The sequence below is a fragment of the Bos indicus genome, chromosome 5, assembly GCF_029378745.1.
Source record: "Bos indicus isolate NIAB-ARS_2022 breed Sahiwal x Tharparkar chromosome 5, NIAB-ARS_B.indTharparkar_mat_pri_1.0, whole genome shotgun sequence".
Lineage (NCBI taxonomy): Eukaryota > Metazoa > Chordata > Mammalia > Artiodactyla > Bovidae > Bos > Bos indicus.
Window position 1 is genome coordinate 64417735 of NC_091764.1, and position 19894 is coordinate 64437628.

General features: G+C 39.7%; 1 protein-coding gene across 4 annotated transcripts in view; it reads left to right on the forward strand.

Moving 5' to 3' along the window:
* Window positions 1–317: 317 nt before the first annotated feature.
* The window catches only part of NR1H4 (nuclear receptor subfamily 1 group H member 4), a 78812-nt gene continuing 59235 nt past the window's right edge, over window positions 318–19894 (forward strand). For 2 of the 4 annotated variants that reach the window (XM_019961151.2, XM_019961152.2), the window contains exons 1-3: window positions 318–468; window positions 18341–18463; window positions 19236–19373. In XM_019961151.2, the coding sequence (XP_019816710.1) occupies window positions 19295–19373 (79 nt within the window). In that variant the 5' untranslated portion in view covers window positions 318–468; window positions 18341–18463; window positions 19236–19294. Of the gene's footprint in view, window positions 469–18340; window positions 18464–19235; window positions 19374–19894 lie in introns of those variants that run through there. The other 2 variants (XM_019961149.2, XM_019961150.2) reach the window with 1 other exon arrangement.

Here is a 19894-nt window from a genome sequence, read left to right on the forward strand (position 1 = left end):
GAAGATCACAATTCAGTTTTAGATGATGTGTGCAGAAATCAGGGTACCTGGGACCCTTAAAACACAGCCTGCAGAGAAGCATTTTCAAAGGTGTCAGGGCGTGCCTCCGCTTTGTTACAGTCCCTATCCAGGGGCTTTGGAAGTTTGTCCTGGGAATCTCGAGCATGTCCCAAGGTTCCTTTCTCTGTTTATATCTTTTAGCAAGGAAAGGATTGTTAATGACTAATCTCTGTCCATGAGGCACAGAGCCAAGGCAGAGATGCTGCTGCTGGGCGGGAAGGCCGCCCATGACTGGCCCCGGCTCCTGCTGGAACTCCCTCCTCCTCACCCCACTGTCTCCTGGACTCGCCCCAATGCAAAATCAGATCCTGAGCATTTGTAGCAAAACCACTGCATTTTGGAGAGGAAGACTGGACTCAGAATCCTCCCAGGGCTTTGAAAGTTCACCTCCAGCCTAAGACAATCTCAGTGAGTACCTGATTTCTCTGGGAGTGGGGTATCCATCCCAAAACAGCAGAGGGGACATTGTCATTGAAAGTTTCTCTTTAGCATCAGTAAGTTTGGTCAATGAATGAATTCTCAGTTGGTAGAATTTGATGTGAGATCATGATGGTTTCTAAAAAAGTACAAAAAAAAAAAATCTTCAAAACAAAGAAGCAGAAGTCAATGGGTAGTACTTTATTAAAAAGTAAATTGCTTTTCTTACTGAAAAATTATTTTGGAATATTTTTTCAACATTGTGATCACCCAAGAGAATCACTGGAGACCGTAAATTTCAGAAGTGTCTCTGTTCTGATTCTGTAGGCAATCTTATCTGTATAATATGCTGTGATTTATCAAATCCTAATGCAAATTGGGGAATGTTACTAATGTCAGAAGACTTCAGATCTAGGACTTGAATGACATTTAAGTTATGCTTGACTGAAAGTTTTTCCTAGAAGAGTAGGTTTCAAAAGCTTTCTCTTTTGAGTCCTACTGCAAACTTTTCTATTGGTTTCCATTTCTCATATTAGTATCAGATGGAAATATTAAAATAAGATGGAAAAATGTTAGGAAGAACTTTATTACTAAAATTCTCCAAGGTCTGAATCTGCAGATAAAGCATCTCCTGCTCTACATGCTGCCATAGGGAATTAGGCAACTGTGAGCGAAGCCTGGGTCATATTTCTCTCAACGGAGTTTTTGTTTAGAAGGGAGGGGCTGGGGAAAGGGATGCAAATGACTCATGCTGGATCCTTGGTCTGAGAAACTCACCTGAGCTTTAAAGAAATCTGATGATGTCACTGATGCTGCCTTAGAACCACCTCAGCAGTATCAACAAGGGGAGTGCTGCTGCTGCTAAGTCACTTCAGTCGTGTCCGACTCTGTGTGACCCCATAGACGGCAGCCCACTAGGCTCCCCCATCCCTAGGATTCTCCAGGCAAGAACACTGGAGTGGGTTGCCATTTCCTTCTCCAATGCATGAAAGTGAAAAGTGAAAGTGAATAGAGACAGCTAATGCCAGGTTTTTAGTGTGATTTTTATAAAATGATAGACACCTTTGTCTCTGAGTCTCCCCCACCCTCCAAATTGTGGACCTGTGCCATCTGCAATGTGGACTTTTCTGTTTTGCTGAGAATGTTGCAATATGGCTGATGCAACTCGAGTTAGCTGATAAAATACTGGCCAGGGATGATGCTTTGGTTCTGAGACCCTTCATCAGGATCTGCAGCATTGTTTTCCACCACACACCTCTGCCCTCTCTCCCCCAGTCGGAGAAGCAAAGTAATGTAATCCCTGTCCTTCCTTTTATTTCCACACCTCCAAAATCTGGCCACATGGTGGTGGAACACCCCGTTGTTGTATTTGGAAGTAAAAGAAAAGAACTTTGTACGCAAGAGTGTGTACCAACATGTCAGAGGCTTTGTCTAAATTGCCTGTTTCCTTCTCACAATAACCCTGAATGGAAGTTCTCATACTCATTTTACTGATGAGAAAACTGAGGCTCAAAGGGAACAAGTCACCTATCTGCAATCACAGTTAGGAAGTAACAGGACGGGCAAGTCTTTTTAACTCAAAAGGTCTCTTCTTGCTACCTTGGTATTGTTGGAGGTTGGGAGAATTTGAAATCTGGAACGATGGGAGGAAAGCAGGTGGACCAGACCACAAATGTTTCATCTCGACAGGGGTGATTTGTTAAGACCTAGCACAATTGTGCCAGAGAAGGCAATGGCACCCCACTCCAGTACTTTTGCCTGGAAAATCCCGTGGACGGAGGAGCCTGGTGGGCTGAAGTCCATGGGGTCGCTAGAGTCAGACGACTGAGCGACTTTACTTTCACTTTTCACTTTCATGCATTGGAGAAGGAAATGGCAACCCACTCCAGTGTTCTTGCCTGGAGAATCCCAGGGACAGGGAAACCTGGTGGGCTGCTGTCTCTGGGGTCGCACAGAGTCGGACACGACTGAAGCGACTTAGCAGCAGCAGCAGCAGCAGCACAATTGTGCCAGAGAAGGCAATGGCACCCCACTCCAGTACTCTTGCCTGGAAAATCTCATGGACAGAGGAGCCTGGTGGGCGGCAGTTCATGGAGTCGCTGAGGGTTGGACACGACTGAGCAACTTCACTTTCACTTTTCACTTTCATGCATTGGAGAGGGAAATGGCAACCCACTCCAGTGTTCTTGCCTGGAGAATCCCAGAGATGGGGGAGGCTGGTGGGCTGCCATCTATGGGGTCACACAGAGTCGGACATGACTGAAGTGACTTAGCTTAGCTTAGCACAATTGTAAAGATTCCTAAAACTTCTTAGGGCATTTTCCAATAACACACTCAAGCAGGGCAAGTGGAAAGTTATTAGCACTACTTGCTTTAACCCAAAGGTCAGTCTAGGAGAGCTGACTGGACACCTCAGTTATTTTCATCTTAATTAAAGATGCAGTGAACCCTCCCTGGTGTTGTGATCAGGGACTTTCAAAAGGCACTCAGAACTGCTGTGTTTCACAGAAACCTCAGGTTATGAACACCAGGAGAATACGTTACACCTTGTGATAGGTTTTCAGAAACTTGCAGTATCATTAGGTGGGTGGATAAAGAAAAGAATGAAGGTTCATGTTCTTTTCTTGATAGGGAGTGTTTTTCCTTCATTTTGCTCAGTCTCGTTTTTCTCTTAAATCTTAGCAACATACATCATGAAGGGGGTAAAAGAAATGGGAACAGTGTTTTTCTTCCCAGGTATTTCTTGTTGCTGTTATGTTTTCTACGAGTGGAAATGTAGGAGGCATCACTCTATGTATCCTCAGTCACCCAGCTGCAGGGGAGGCAAAAGTCATCAGTACCTAAAAATATCCACCCTCATCTCTTCTCCTACCTCCCTGTTCTTTCATCCCAATCTGCAATCCCCTAGACCCCTTGCCCTCCACAGTGAGTTATTTTCCCCTTTAGTTTGCCCTTTTCCAATTTGGGCAATAAAGGAAATGTCTGCTCTTCTTTTTCTCTTCTTTGTAAACTTGTTTCAGTTCAATGCCAACATAATGCAGCTTGATTGCCAAGGGAAGTATTGTATAAGAAAGAAAGTATTGCACAGGAAAAATATGTTTTTTCTTTGTTAGGTCTAAGAATGACAACAGAGTTCTGGTGACCAAAATTAATAGGTGTGAATATAAAATAAATTTTTATTAATTTTAATTTTTCTGGATAAAAGTCCAAATAAAGCTTTGATATTTCAGTTCCTATTTTAAATAGAAGCAGTGCTAGAGTGAACATTCTTGTGTACCTGTACAAAGCTTTATCCAGGGAAGATACCTAAGAATTGTACTTTTACTTTTCAGAATATACTGCTAAAGAGTCTTCCAAAAAGATATAACAACTATGCCCCCACTAGCAGTGTGTGAGAATGCGTATTTCCACACATCTTCTTCAACTTTTAATATTATCAGACAAAAAAGCATTGATAATTCAATGGTGGAAATAGTATCTAGTTGTATTAGTTTGCATTTTTCTAATTAATAACTAGCTTCAGATGTTTTTGTATGTTCATCAACCACTTGTATTTCCCTTTTGGTAAATTTCCTCTTTGTATCCTTTGCCAGTTTCTTCCTTGAGTTGTTTATCTTTTCTGTTTTTATTTACAGGAGTTATTAATATGTTGTTTATACTAATTTTTGGCTGTTATTTATGTGGTAAACATTTTCTCCCAGTTTATTTCATATATTTAGCTTTGTTTATGGTGTCTTGATTTCTGTCTTCTTGATTTTAATGTAGTCAAATTGATTCTTTTCCTATTTGTTTCTTGTTCAATAAGTCTTTTTTTTCAATGCCCTAAATTCATAAAGATCACAAATGTGTTTTTCTATATTTTCTCCCAATGTTTATCATTTTAAAGGTCTTTAATCCACCTGAGACTTAAAATGATACAAAATAGGACGTTTTAATTTTTTACCCCAAAGGAATCATCATTTTTCTGGCTATTGGGTCTTGAATAGGCCACCTTTCTCCACTGGTTTGAGCTGAGTCCACTCACTACAGCATGAGGACAATATATGTCTGCTTAGAAGACAGCCTGCTGTTTTCTTCCTGTGGCCATCTCCTCTGCATGCCTTCTGCTTAGTTTAGTGCCTACTTCTTAGAGATTAAATTCACGAACCAGCCCCCCACCCTCAAAAAGACTTTCTTTCTCTCCTAGTCACATCCATGCTGAACATGCATCAGGCAGACTCCCATTTAGAATAAATTTGAACTCCTTTTCATAGTCAACAGCCCATAGAGAGGTGCTTACTCTCAGACCTCATCTCCTGCACTGCCTCTTTGCTTACTCCTCTCCAACCTCACTGGGCTTTTGCTGTTCCTCCAGCACCCCAACCAAGGTCCTTAGCACTTGCTGACCACTCTGCCTGGACTTATTTCCCCCTTTTTCGGCTTACTTCTTCTTCTTCTCCACATCTCAGTTCAAATGTCCACTCTCTAGAGAGCTCTTCTAGGATCACCCTCTCTAATATAGTGCCCAGTGCCCAGATGGCGCTAGTGGTAAAGAACCCGCCTGCCAGTGCAGGAGATCTGAGAGATTCAGGTTCAATCCCTGAGATGTGGAAGATCCCCTGGAGGAGGGCATGGCAACCACTCCAGTAGTCTTGCCTGGAGAATCCCTGGCGGCCTACAGTCCACAGGGTTGCAAAGAGTCAGACATGACTTAGTGACTTAGCATGCATGCATGCACACCACTTTATCCTTTATCTCCTTTACTTTCTTGTTATCATCATTGGAAACCTTACTACTTGTTTACTTGCAAATTATCAGGATTTATTTTTTTATTCTGTCTCATCCATCATTCTATTTCCAAGACCCAGATCAAAACTGGTACCTGGTGAACAATTAATGAATGCTGAATGAGTGAAGCCTTTGCTTGTGCTCCTGAAGGGACTGTGCTTACCTCTATTATAGCAATCCCCATGCCATTTTGATTGGGTTGTTGTCCTTATCTGACTTTACCACTAAGCCTCTTGAAGGATCATGATTTTTTTTTTTTTTTTTTGCCTGTATCTGTTCAATGCCTGACACAGAGTCAATAAATGTATATTGGATGAATAAATATGTGAGTGGATGAATTCTCTTGGCATTGATATTGGAAATGGACATTGAAATGCCACTTTAAGAGAGAAAATGTAGTATTTTTAAGCAAGGGGTCTCTTTTTTAGACCCAGTAAAACAAAAGACAACATGCCATACTGTTCATTTTGGGAGATTGTATCAGTTATCTAGTACTATGAATAAGCTACTGCACAACTTAATGGCTTAAAAAGATAATAACTTATTATGTCCTATAAGTTTGTGAGCTGACTAGGTGGCTGTTTGCTGGTTTTTCCTGAGTTCAATCAGGTAACATATAAACTGGAGGGTCAACTAGGTCCCATTCTCATGACTGGGGCCTTGATGAAGGCTGTTGACTGGGATAATTGAAATGACCCAGTGTCTTTGTCTTGGAGTGTTTCATTCCTGGCTTCTTCATGGCATGGGGTCTCAGGACAACATCCCAAGAGGATGCAAGTGAAAGTAACAAGGTTCTCTTGAGGTTTACCTTCAGAAGTACAACAATTCTGTCGCTCAAAGCAAGTCATCAAGACAGCTCATTCATGGGTGGGGCTTTACTTATTTCTAAGAATTGCAGAGTTAGCTTTTGGTTTAAGATGGCATTGCTCTCATTAAACCTATTTGCTAAAGCACTTTGTGGATTTCTTATTAGTCTTTTGAGGACTTACTCCATGCCTGATAACTTACCTCCATAATTTTTTGAGACAAACTTCTTTCTACTTTGGACACGCCAAGCTATTATGAAATAATGTTGTGGGATAATGCCCTGGAATTCTTAGAAGCTCTTTTACCTGGATGTGAGAGTCTCCTAGGCACCTCCTTATGCTTTTTGAGCTCTCAGCAAAGGATCTTATAGCCACATCCATGATTTGATATTTACTGTGGAATCGTTTATTTTGAGACTCTTATGTCATATGAAAGAACAAAAGTGTACAATAGTCTTGTTTATCAATCCAGCACATCCTGGACCTCTCGCGTGCTAAGTTGCTTCAGTTGTGTTTGACTCTGTGCGACCCTATGGACTATAGCCTGCTAGGCTCCTCTATCCATAGGATTCTCCAGGCCAGAATACTGGCATGGATAGCCATGCCTGCCTTCAGGGGATCTTCCCGACCCAAGGGTCGAACCTGGGTTTCCTACATTGGTAGGCAGATTCTTCACCACTGAGCCACCAGGGAAGCCCAAAATGCTGTACTGTGCTGTTGCTTCCAATCCTGCTTAAAACAAATAGCTCCTTCCTAATTCATCTCTGTTTTCATGTACCTATTATTCACAGCTAAAAACACCACTTGACACATTCACCTTATTATTTGGAGTTCTCCTTAATCCCAAAGGGATCCACAGAGGTAATTGGAGGTCAGTGGGGAAAAGGCTCTGCCACTCCTGAAACCAAACCAGAGTGAAACAAACAAAAATCCACAGGTTCATTAGGAAACTGTGTATCTTCCAAGTTGAACAGTTTTGCCCCTGTGTATGTGTGTGTGTGTGTGTGTGTGTGTGTGTGTGTGTGTGTGTATGAGAGACAGACAGAGAGAGAGAGAGAGAGAGAGAGAGACTGCAAAATATGACCTGTTCATTTTTCAGCTTCCTATAGAAAGTTCCTCCCCACTCTTCCAATTTCTACCAGTGTCCCCACTGCCCTTTCAGGCTCTGTCCACCTCCCAATCCCAAAGCCAAAGCCATTTGTTTAGCCTCTTAAAAAAAAAAATCATCCCCCTTCTAAGTACCAGTTCTGTAGCAGTTATTTATTTCTTTGTAACAACTACCCCAAAGCTTAGTGACTTTTGGAGGAGCAGTTCCTCTGATAGTTTTGCCTGGGCTCACTCAAGTGGTTCTTTCTGATAGACAGTCAGATGAAACAGAAGGTCCAAGATGGCCTCACAGAGGTCTGGTGTCCTGGTGTGACTGTCAAATGTGGCAGTTTGGATAGCTGAGTTCTGTCTCCCTTAGGTTTCATATCTGGGGCATCTACAAATAATGTGACAGTTTCCCAGCAGCATTCTTAGACTGAGGGAACAGAAGCTTCAATGCCTCTTAAGGGCAAGCTCAGAAGTCTCACAACATCACTTCTACCATTCTACTGATCAAGGAAGTTACCAGACCAGTTCAGGTTCAAGGGCTGCGGAAATAGCCTTCACCTATTGATGGGTAGTGGCAAACCCTCATTGCAGAAGGGCATATAGAATGGGAGAAGCCATGGTGGCCACTTTTACAAGTAACAAATGATTTATATAAATAATAGGTGGGATGAAGTGGGAAGTGGGAGGGAGTTTCAAGAGAGAGGGGCCATATGTATACCTATGGCTGATTCATGTTGATATATGTCAGGCAGAAACCAACATAGTATTATAAAGCAATTATCCTCTAATTACAAATAAATTGATTTAAAAAGTAATAGTCATAAAATTTCAGAAGATCTAATGAATTATTTGAAAAGAAGATGACAATTCAGCCATGGAAACAGCGTAACTTTCTCCATCATCTTGACCATTTTGACTATAGCAGATAATGGGGAGAAACTTCTCTATTAAGAATGAATGTTAAGTAGACCAAAAACTATTCCTGGTAGCTCTCAAGGAAGAGAAATTAACAAAGTGAGCTTTGGGAGGATGATTAAAATTATTTCCTGGGGTGGTCAGTCCATGTATAAAATGTAGGGGATCACTGCTTAAGAGATTTCCAGCAAGAGTGGATTTTCGCTTCACTAATTAGGACTACATTGTGGGGAAGCAGCCTTAGTTGTCAGGTTTTTTGTGTGACTTAAAAAAAAAGTCCTTCTTCAGCTCTTGCATGTGTTGTTATCCTACACCTGTATTAATGTTGATTCTGTGGCCGAAATAAGACTGATTCTAAAAATGGTTATCTGGTGAGATATATTATTCATTTATTGTTTATGTGTTTAGTTCACGTATTCATTTATTCATCAGTCAGCAAATAATTAATTGTGTATCTAATGTGTACTTGGCCACAGGCTGGGGACTGGAGATCCAGGGTGAGCACTCCTAGAGCTGATGGTCCAGTAGGGGTTTGTGGGTGCATGCGTGCTAAGTTGCTTCAGTCGTGTCTGACTCTTTGCAACCCTATGGACAGTAGCCCACCAGGCTCCTCTGATGGGATTCCCCAGGCAAGAATACTGGATTGGATTGTCATGCCCTCCTCCAGGAAGAGGATCTTCCCTACCCAGGGATCAAACCCAAATCTCTTCCGGCTCCTGCATTGGTAGGCAGGTTCTTTACCACTAGTACCACCTGGGAAGCCCCCAATGGGGTGACCAACAGCCAAACCACCACAAAAACGAAGGGAGAATTACAACTGGACGCATGCTCCAAGACGTGCCCAGTGCTATGATAGTTTGCTAGAGATCAGCCCTGGTCAAGGTTAAAAAGGAGGCCTAGAACTAGAATAAGACAAATGAGATGCTTAGGGTGCAAAATTTAAAGAGTCCTGACTCTCAAGTTCATGGCCCTGGGAGCCTTTATTCCAGGTGCTTCTTTTACACTTAGTTGAAAATAAAGGTCAGCCACTCTTTGAGCCCTATTGTATAACCTCCAAAGCACAGAAGCTCAGAAGTAGAAGTCTGGTTGACTCAAAAATATTCTTATTGTATAACACCTGAAGGAAGTGTAACTTTACATGGTGACTTTATTTTTTATTATTTAAAAAAGTATTTATTTTTTGTTTATTTATCTGTTTAACTGAGTTGAGTCTTAGTTGTGGCATGCAGGCTCTTTATTTGTGACGTGCAACTCTTTGTTGCACCATGTGGGATCTTGTTCCTTTATCAGGGATTGAACCCAGGCCCTCTGCATTGGGAGCTCAGAGTCTTAGCCACTGGATCACCAGGAAGTCCCTAAATGAAGACTTTAGAAACAGCAAAGAAGTTTGAAAAGAAGCAAAATAATATGACAGGCAAACTTTGTAGAGGCTTACTTAATTGTGCATATAAACAGCTAATGTTGAAATGCTTTAGGCAGAACTGACCTTGCAGAAATGCCAGTTCACCCTCACTAAGCACTGGTGAGTAGTTAATGACAGTCTCAGTGGGAGAGTTGCCTGGAAAAACATGAATTTAGAGTTAGATGGTGAGTTTACATCCCCACTCTGGTTCTTACTAGCGACGTGACCTTGGAAAGTTTGCTTAATCTCTTTGAGCCTCAGTTTTCTCATTTATAAAGTGTATATATTATTACCTACTTGGTTTATTACAGATCAAATGAGATAACATAGCATGAAAGCTGCCGCATAGTAAGTATTCATAAAATAGTAGATATTATTTTAATCTATTTTCACAAAAGATGTAAACGTTACTGTGATAGCAATAAAGGTCATCCAGTTCTTACAGGGCACTACTCTCAGAATAATGTGATCACAATGGCCACACATTGTCCTTTAAATCTCAACTTTGGAAAGGATCTATTCTCTTTTCCCTTTTTTTCCCCCCATGAGAACTGTTTAGTTGTTTGTTTGTTTTTTCTTAAAAACTTTTTATTTTGTATTGGAGCACAGTCAGTTAACAATGTTGTGATCATTTCAGTTGAACAGTAAAGGGACTCAAACCATACATCTACAAGTATGCATTCTGCCCCAAATGGAAAGGATTTGTTTTTCTAAATCTGTATTTTGGCCCTGGAAAGAATTACTTTGGTTTGATTACTTCTGGGAAAACCAAATCCCCTGTGAGATAAAACCTTTTCTTCTAGAACTCCTTTCTCTTTTCTCTTAGGAACATTCTTCCAGCCTTGGGCTGAATCCAGGACTTCTGCTGAGCATGAAATGATGATGGCTAGAAAAAGTTTATTTTTTATTGCCCTTTATGAATGAACTACATAGATATCCCCCAAAGTATATGCTTTACCACCAGCAATTGGGTTTATCTGAGAAAAATGTCACTGAGAAGGGTGACTTTGGGTGTAGAGAGTTCATGGGGAACCAGCACAAGAAACTGTTTTTTTATCTTCATATTCTGAGAGCTGAGATTCTTCTAAATCAGAGTCAAGGCCGTTTAATTGGAGCAGGGTCTTTCCAAGGTCTCTTCCAAATGGTTTGTGCTAAATCAGAGAAGTTCCATCCACCATGAACTCCATGTGACACACGCTATCCAAACAAGTACAAACTGATAACCAGAAAGTAGGAGTCCAAGCTACCAGTCACTCTGTGTCTTATCACTTTAAAAACAAATAGTGCTTACCACTTCTGAAATGATTCCTGGGTCCTTAAGTTAAGGTTTACATTACATCATAGTACAAATAAACATAAAGTAAAATAAACATTTTGTCCCTGCTTCCACCAGTACCAAAGTTTTAAACTTTGTATCATCAGCCTGCTTTCTCTTCTTCCTCCTCCTGTTTGTAAACTGTACTCAAGTCACTTCCTTTCCATCTTTACAGAAACCACCCTGCTTTGCACCTAATCATCTCACTTCCGGAATGCGAATTTCCTGAATTTTCCTTCTCTTTTCACTGCTTACTCCCCTGTCCCGCCTTCTCATAAGACTAATCTTCTTGAACATAGATTTTATTGTGCCATCAAAATTTCCAATAGCACCTCGTTGACTACAGTTAAAAGTCCCCAACATTTTATAGTTAGGAAATACTTCCTCCTCAAAGCCTCAAGAATCTGTGTGTGTGTGTGTGTTTGTATGTTTAAGAGTGTGTAAGAGAGAATCTCTGTATGAGTTTGCATATCTTTATAGATGAGGAAATTCTTCACGTATATAATTTCATTCATTTTTTAAATTATGAAATATTTCCAACATGAAGAACATTGAATAATATCATCAGCTTTCTTGTATTTAACCCCTAGCTTAAGGGGAGAATTAAAGATGCTTTGAAATTCCCTCTGTATCCACCCAGTCATTCTGACCACATCCTGAATGTGCGTTCAACACTTCCAGGCTTGTCTCTACAGGTTAGACAGGGATCAGGAGCTTTTTCTATAAAGACCAGAGAGTGAGTATTTTAGGCTTTGCAGACCACGTGCAATTGTGTCGCAACTACTTAAACTCTGTCACTGTGGTGTGAAAACAGCCATAGGCAATATGTAAACAAAAAGGCATGTTTGGTTCTGGGCAAGCTAGGTTCGGCTTGGGGATCGTATTTGCTGACCCTTGCATTAGGATATCAGGATTAATATGTAGCATTGTTTCACATATCTTTAAATTTACATACACTATATCAAACCACATGTATTACTGGGCAACCTGATTCTTTTCCGCAATATGAAGTTACTCAGTTTATCCATATGAATACTTAGTCCATTCATTTAAATGCTATATAGCACTTACAAATATACTTACAGCACTGCTGCTAAGTCACTTCAGTCGTGTCCGACTCTGTGCGACCCCATAGACAGAAGCCCACCAGGCTCCCCCATCCCTGGGATTCTCCAAGCAAGAACACTGGAGTGGGTTGCCATTTCCTTCTTCAATGCATGAAAGTGAAAAAAGTGAAGTCTCTCAGTCGTGTCTGACTCGTAGCGACCTCATGGACTGCAGCCTACTAGGCTCCTCTGCCCGTGGGATTTTCCAGGCAAGAGTACTGGAGTGGGTTGCCATTGCCTTCTCCAACTTACAGCACTATGCATATACTATTTCTTTATTGTACTCATTCAATCGTTAATGGACATTTATTAATGTTTCCAGTTTTTTTATTTATTTATTTATTTTACTGTTGGAAACAATGCAGTCAAATTTGTGCCTGTCACTTTATGGACATTTATGAAAGATTGCCTTATAATCTTTATATCATTTCTATTATTTAGGTTTTTAAACATTCAGCTGAGGGTATATAATGGGGCAGAGTGTTAAGTGAATAGTTGCAGGTTATGGATGAAGCTATGAAAGGTCAGCACTGGTTCTCTATGCTAGTCTCCTTTTTCTTTTTTTGATCCCTGGGTCAGGAAGATCCCCTGGTGGAGGAAATGGCAACCCACTCCAACATTCTTGCCTGAAGAATCCCATGAACAGAGGAGCCTGGAAGGCTACAGGCCACAGGGTCACAAGGAGTCAGACATGACTGAATGAGCACACACGCACATAGTTGACTCAGTTATACACACATACATATACACACGTTCAATATATTCTTTTTCATATTCTTTTCCATTATGGTTTGTCACAGGATATTGAATACAGTTCACTGTGTTATACAATGAAATTAAAGTCGCTCAGTCATGTCCAACTATACAGTCCACGGAATTCTCCAGGCCAGCATACTGGAGTGGGTAGCCTTTCCCTTCTCCAGGGGATCTTCCCAATGCAGGGATTGAACCCAGGTCTCCTGCATTGCAGGCAGATTCTTTACCAGCTGAGCCACAAGGAAAGCCTGTGTTATACAGTAGGACCTGTTGTTTTTCCCTCCTGTATATGATAGTTTCTCTCTGCTAATTCGAAACTCCCATTCCTTCCCTCTTCATTCTAATCTTCTCATGTTTCATCCCTCTTGACATCTGTCTTGGACCACAGATATTATTTCTGTGTATGCATAACTCTGCTAGCTGTGAGAGGGGATACAAAAGGAGCGTAGCTATGGTTCCTACCTGCTAGGAGTTTGCAATACAGTGGAGAAGACGACAGATGAAGTTAAATCATTAATGACCACATGAGGAGCAGGGAAGAAAAATGATAGGGGATGCATTCCTGGAGAAGTTGGGACATACATGAAAGAAAATCTACAAAACTGAGAGTTATAAAAGCATGTTTGAATAAATGAAGCCACAACTTCCCCCTGAAAGACAAAACTGAATATTGTAAAGATATAAATCTTCCTACCTAAATATATAGGTTTGGTACCATATCAAACTCTCAAAGAAACTTTTCTTAAAGAATGTGATACAAGATGTGATAATTTATCATAGAGAGTAAGAAGGTAAGAATATCTTAGAAAAGGTTGAAACAAATGAGCAATAATCAGATCAGATCAGATCAGTCGCTCAGTCGTGTCCGACTCTTTGCGACCCCATGAATCAAAGGATGATCTTGATGCAGATGTAATATATGATCAATGGGAAACTAAATTCAGTCTCAATAAAAGAAAAATTATAAATCAATGGGAAAGGAAAAAAGTATTCAGCAATCAATTCTCAGAAAAATCACCCTGTACCAGAAACTAAAACTAAAAAGCTTTTAAAAAATCTAATATATTTAACTACATACAGTGCAAATCTTTTCAAGTAAAGATAATTAAAAGACAAATGGAAATGTTTGTAATAAATATACTAGAATGCTAGCACACTCAATATACAAAGAACTCCTCTAAGTCAATAAAAAAAGCAAACTTCCATAGAAAGGTGCAAAGGACATAAAAAATATCTACCACATACAGACAATAAAGATGTAAAATAAATTTCTTTTCAATTTCCTCATATTCAAGGAAATATAATTCAATACAGTGAGATAGGATTAGCCACTGGCAAATTAGAAAAGAATGTTTGAAGTGGGAGCAAGTAATGCCAATGAAGGTGTGATGAGATACGTACCCAGATCCACTGTTGGTATGAGTGTAAATTGGAGCAAAATTATAGAATGTCACTTAGCATTTTGTAAATACCTTTCTCTATTGTCTGAATTTTCGGCAATGACCTCTTTATTTTAAAAATGCTTTCATTTGAAAAATAAATTATAACAGCTTTTCGGGAAAATAGTGCATGAAGATAGAGAAGGTATTTTTCTTTATCAGCTGCAATTCCAAACATAAAGTTTTGTGTGTTGATACATACATGAATTCACCTGAATAGAAAAGATGGCTTTCTGTTAGCAGGGATTTTATTACTAACTTCAAAGATGCTTAGGTTCTCTCTCTGCAGTTGTTCAAAGTTCATTATTTAACCAGAACCTTTACCTGCATTTCTAAGACAGTGTTCTTCCCCTGATGTGTGTGCTCTGCCAGTGCTGGCTCTGGCTGTTACCCAACAGTGGCGTCTTCCTTTCTCATCTGCATGCTCTTTCCTCCACACCAGATGGGTGTCTCCATTGTGCTCTGGAACACAGAGGGTGAGCCACCCTATTTGTAGACAAAGTTTGCTAAGCACCAATATTAATAGCTAGTAATAAACTTAATCTGGAAAAATAATTTGTCTAAACATTTAAAATATTGAATCCATTAGAAATTTTTTAAATCCAAATTTGTATACAAAACTTACTTATAGAAAATATGATAGAATATTCAGTAATAGACATTCAACTATACGTTAGGATAAAATTCTGCAATGTAGTGGAATGCAATGGGAACTCAAAAAAGGACAGGGATGATTAAACTTTTTTCCCAAAATTTAAAGAACATTTCCTTATATTTCTTAGAACGATGAAGAAGATTATTAAGTTGCTGTGGTATTTAGATTTAATTGAAGAGATTTGAGTGATATAATAACGTATAAAAATGTAAATTTTTGCAATATATCAGCAATTACAGTTTTTGAACTAGTTTATTTTTTAGTAAAAAACTTTAGATGCCAACCCAAAAATGTGTTGAGGGAAAATATTTTTTTTTAAACTTCATTTTTGGGGGTAAACAAGCAAAATTCAAAGGTCACTAAGGTAGAGAATATTCATTTTCTTATTCTCAACCTATAAAATGATTGCTTGTATGAAAGGGAGAAATCAAGGAGGAAAAAAGACTCTAGAGCTACTATCTTTCTTAGATCTTCCAGGGAGTTATTCTCCTATTGTGAAGCAATTCCCCCAAAGAAAGGGAAGAGTATTAGAGAAAGGAAGACACCGATGTAACCCTCATTAAAGGAATAACATATGTGGAAACATTTGCCAAATGCTTCAGATGTAGTTTTTGTTGTTCAGTCTCTCAGTTGTGTCTGGCTCTTTGTGACCCCATGGACTACAGCACATCAGGCTTCCCTGTCCTTCACTATCTCCCAGAGTTTGCTCAAACTCATGTCCTATTTAGTTGATGACTCCATCGAACCATCTTATCCTCTGTCGTCCCCTTCTCCTCCTGCCCTCAATCTTTCCCAGCATCAGGGTCTTTTCAAATGAGTCAGCTCTTTGCATAAGTGGCTGAAGTATTGTAGCTTCAACTGCAGGATCAGTCCTTCCAATAAATATTCAGGGTTAATTTTCTTTAGGATTGGCTGGTTTGATCTTGCTGTCCAAGGGACTCTCAAGAGCCTTCTCCAGCACCACAGTTTGAAAGTATCATTTCTTTGGCACTCAGTCTTCTTTATGGTCCAGTTCTCAAATCCATACATGACTACTGGAAAAACCATAGCTTTGACAATATGGACCTTTGTTGTACATAGAAGGTTCTCATTAAATCACAGGGTAATTAAGACTAAAGCTGCCAAACCCAGGAAGGATCTGTCAAGAGGCAAAGAAGAGTCTACTATCGTGATATGTATAAAATTAGATGGGGTCACATCCCCAAGGTACTCATTATAATTATTCACAGTTTACTATGATATTACTTTGATTTTTAAATTTTTCTTCTATTCTTTATATAAGGCAGGAGGAAAGAATCTTTTCCTACAAAGGGGCTAGACAGTAAATTTTGGTTTTGTGGGTCATACAGTGTGTGTTGCAACTATTCAACTCTGCCATTGCAGGGGAAAAAAAGCCATAGATTGTCCAGAAACAAATGAGTATGTCTGTGAGCCAATAAAACTTTGTTTATGAACATTTAAATGTGAATTTTATATAATTTTCATGTCATGAAATTTCTTTCTTCTGATATTTTCCCAACTGTCTGAAAATGTAAAAACCATTCTTAGTTCACAGGCTTTACAAAAACAGGTGGTAGACCAGCTCTGGCCTACAGGCAGTAGGTTGCCAGACTCCAGTTTAAGGTATGGGGGCCTTTATGCTAAGAGTGGGTACAGTATGAGAAGGATACACAAGAAACCAGCTCTGGTGGCTGGTAAGGGAAAAGGGGGACAGAACTCAAGGAAGACTTATTTTTCACTGTAGTGCTGAATTGCTTGCCATGTGCTTGTGTTACCATTTCAAAAATTAAAGAGTTTCCTTCGTATTAACTCCCTTCAGAAATCATAACCAACAGACCTGATTTGAGCAGACTTGGTCAACTGTCTGGATTCTGGGAGACTTTTGTTAGCTATTCAGGGGCTTCCCAGGTGGCTCAGTGATAAAGAATCAGCCTACCAAGGATGAGATGCAAGTTCAATTCCCCTGGAGAAGGGAAAGGCTATGCACTCCAGTATTCTTGCCTGAGAAATCCCATGGACAGTGGAGCCTGGTGGGCTACAGTCCATGGGGTCACAAAGAGACAGACACAACTGAGCGCACACACACGCAGCTAGCTTATGAGTATGAATGTGGTCCCATCGATAGTGACAACTGAACTTTTACTGGTTTATTCCTCAGGACTTCTAGTTCCTTATCAAAGCCCTCCTCTCCCTGCAGATGTTTTAGGAAGCCCTGGGTCTCTTTATGTTTGTTCATAATCAAGTCTACTCTGGCCACTTCTTCCATCACTTTATGTATTCATGGGGGAAAGCAGTGCCCAACCAGTGGTCACAGTTCCTCTGTTGGGCACGTTTCCATGGGTCATGGTGATACCTAGATGGTGCCACTGTTTCACAGATGCCCCAGAAAGGCCCAGAGTCCCCTTGGAGTCAAAGCTCCTGTGACTATGATATGTTGCAGAGTTGTTTGAAGGTGGGGATGGAAGTGAAATGAGCTCTCTCCTCCTTGTTTCATTCTTTTGGAAGTTCTATCTTACAGTTCAGTATTTCTAGACTCGTTTTTATTTATAACCCTCTCCCTTCTTACCTCAGAGTGTCAAGACCTCTTGAATCTGATACAGGTTGGTCAAACGTGCCACATTGAGGATTACACATTCCTCCAAGGACTGAGGTGAAGATCATGGTTCTGGTTCCCTCTGACTGTAGGATGAGTTTTCTCCCAACAAGCCCTTTGGCTTATTGGACAGTAGACTTTGGTAGGGCCAGGCCAGTGGTTCAGCAGATGGACTCAGGTATGTCTGCGTTCTCACAGTGGACACAGCTAGTATCATTTCTCAGGAGCTGCTCTCTCTTGTTTCCTCAACCTCTCTGGTGTATTCTAGATGTGACCTAGTATTGCTTGTCTTTAAAAATTGCCCTCAAAACCACACATTTTCCTTTAACTACTTCTCTATCTTGACTCCTTTTCACACCCCTTTCCCTCCTGACTTCAGGGTGGTGAGACGGCCTCTTGAATCTAATACAGGTGGGTCCCCACTAGAGCATCCTCATCTTTGCCTTCATCAGCAGCTTTCAAGACAACATGTAATCATCTGTGTATTCCTGTGATTGTTTTTTAATGTCTCTGTTTCTCATTAAGCTTCATATCAAAGATTTTGGATGATATTTTTCCTGTTATTTCATTTTCAAAGATCCAGCACAGAGCTTAGTTCAGAATAACTCCTCAATAAATATTTGTTGAAAACATGAATAAATGACTGCGTACAACAAATGTAGTCTGGTGGACTACCTTCAGTTCGGTTCAATTCAATTGCTCAGTCGTGTCCAACTCTTTGCAGCCAAATGTCTGCTTGAACTGTCACTTCTGCTTGATCTGGAACATTTTGCTGAGTGAGGAAGAAACAGAGAGCTATGAATAGTAAGGAAGTTCTAATGAAATAAATATTGCCCAACAAACCCCCTGTATTCTCTTTCTGAGTTGTAAATATAAGTAGTTATCTGTAAATGAAATGATTCCTTAGTAAAAACAGGATTTAAAGCTTAAAAATCATCCTCAGAAAATGGCCTTGGAAAAAGTGTTCTGATAACATACCTTTTCATTATTCAACTTTTTTCATTACTTTTTCAGGGGGGAAGACATATTGGAAGGAAGGAAGGAAGAACTAGAAATATAGTAAAAGTGAACACCGCATCTCTAGGGTTCTTGGTTATACTCTGGACATCTTCTCAGGATGAAACTTCAGACATTTGGGTGAGATTTACCACTTTTTCTTCTTGCCATAGCTTCTTTTACCCTAGATTAAATACATGACAAGGTAGACCATGAGAATGAAAATGTAAGCCCCTTAAATTTTCTCTAAAAGGCAAAAATAAAGATCTTGGGTGAACATCTTCTGAATTTTTAATCTGCTAATATGATGCCTACTCAACTTAAGAAAATTCCAAGGAATTCCCTGGTGGTCCAGTAGATTAGACTCTATGCTTCCACTGTTGAGGGTGTGGGTTCAATCCCTGGTTGGTGAACTAAGATCCTATAGGCTGCACAGTACAGCCAAAAAAAGAAAATGAAAAATTCTGGTAGGAAGTAATCTGAAATCATTTTTGTGTCTTGCAAAGACCTGTTTATCTTTAGTGTAAAATTTAAGGTAAATCATTGATTCATTCCATTTTTTAATCAAGGCTTTTATATTTGTTTCTGTTTTTTCTATACATAAAATAAACATATCCAAAATATCATATCTTGCCCAAATCTACCAAGTACTGGAACAAATGAAAACATATGGTGTTTTCCCAGATAAATTAGAGACTATCTAGTCTGAAAGCATATATCTGAGACATTTGTAAGTCCAAATGAGTGTAAAAAATGGTAATTATCAAGGAAAGACATGTAAGAAAAGCTATGATAAAATGTCTACAAAGGGAATCTTTTGTGTTTGTTAAAATTAGCTTTCTCTGTCTCCTCCTCTCTTTCTTAATCATCTCCCCACCCTCCCCAACACTCTATGTATTTATTTACCTTTCAGGGGATTTTTTTGAAGACCACCATAACGAAGGTAATACATTCTCAAATAGAAAAGTTTGGATGGGATCAAAAATGAATCTCATTGAACACTCCCACTTACCTGCCACAGATGAATTTTCTCTTTCTGACAATTTATTTGGTAAGTTGTCAAGTTCATTCGAATATTAATAAAAAGCAAACTGCAATTTGGACATAACAAAAGGAAAAAAACATAACTGATAAGTCCAGAGAGAGTCCAGAAAATTTTTTTGTTCCGAGTACTCCATAGACGTTAGCTACTCTGCAAGGTTAGAGATAGATCAGACCTTGGATTCGCTGAACCTAATAGTCTTCTTTTTTATAGATGAGAACTGCAAGAGTCAGAGAGTTTTGTGACTTGTCCAAGGCCATGAGGCTAGATAATTAACAGAGCTGGGAGTAGAAATACATTCCTGTCTAGGGCTAATTCTAATATTATTATAGCATGTACTAAAGTATGAAATCATAATTCTTATGGTTTAATATTGTACCTATTAAAGGCTGAGGTTACTTAGATTATAGCTCTGTGCACGTTTCCTTTCCACCCTTCTTCCGGTGCTGGGGGAGATATGGCACAGTGTCAGGATTAGTCATTTAAAATGGACTGAGCACAAATTGTACTAAGTTGTTTTCAGTAGATCT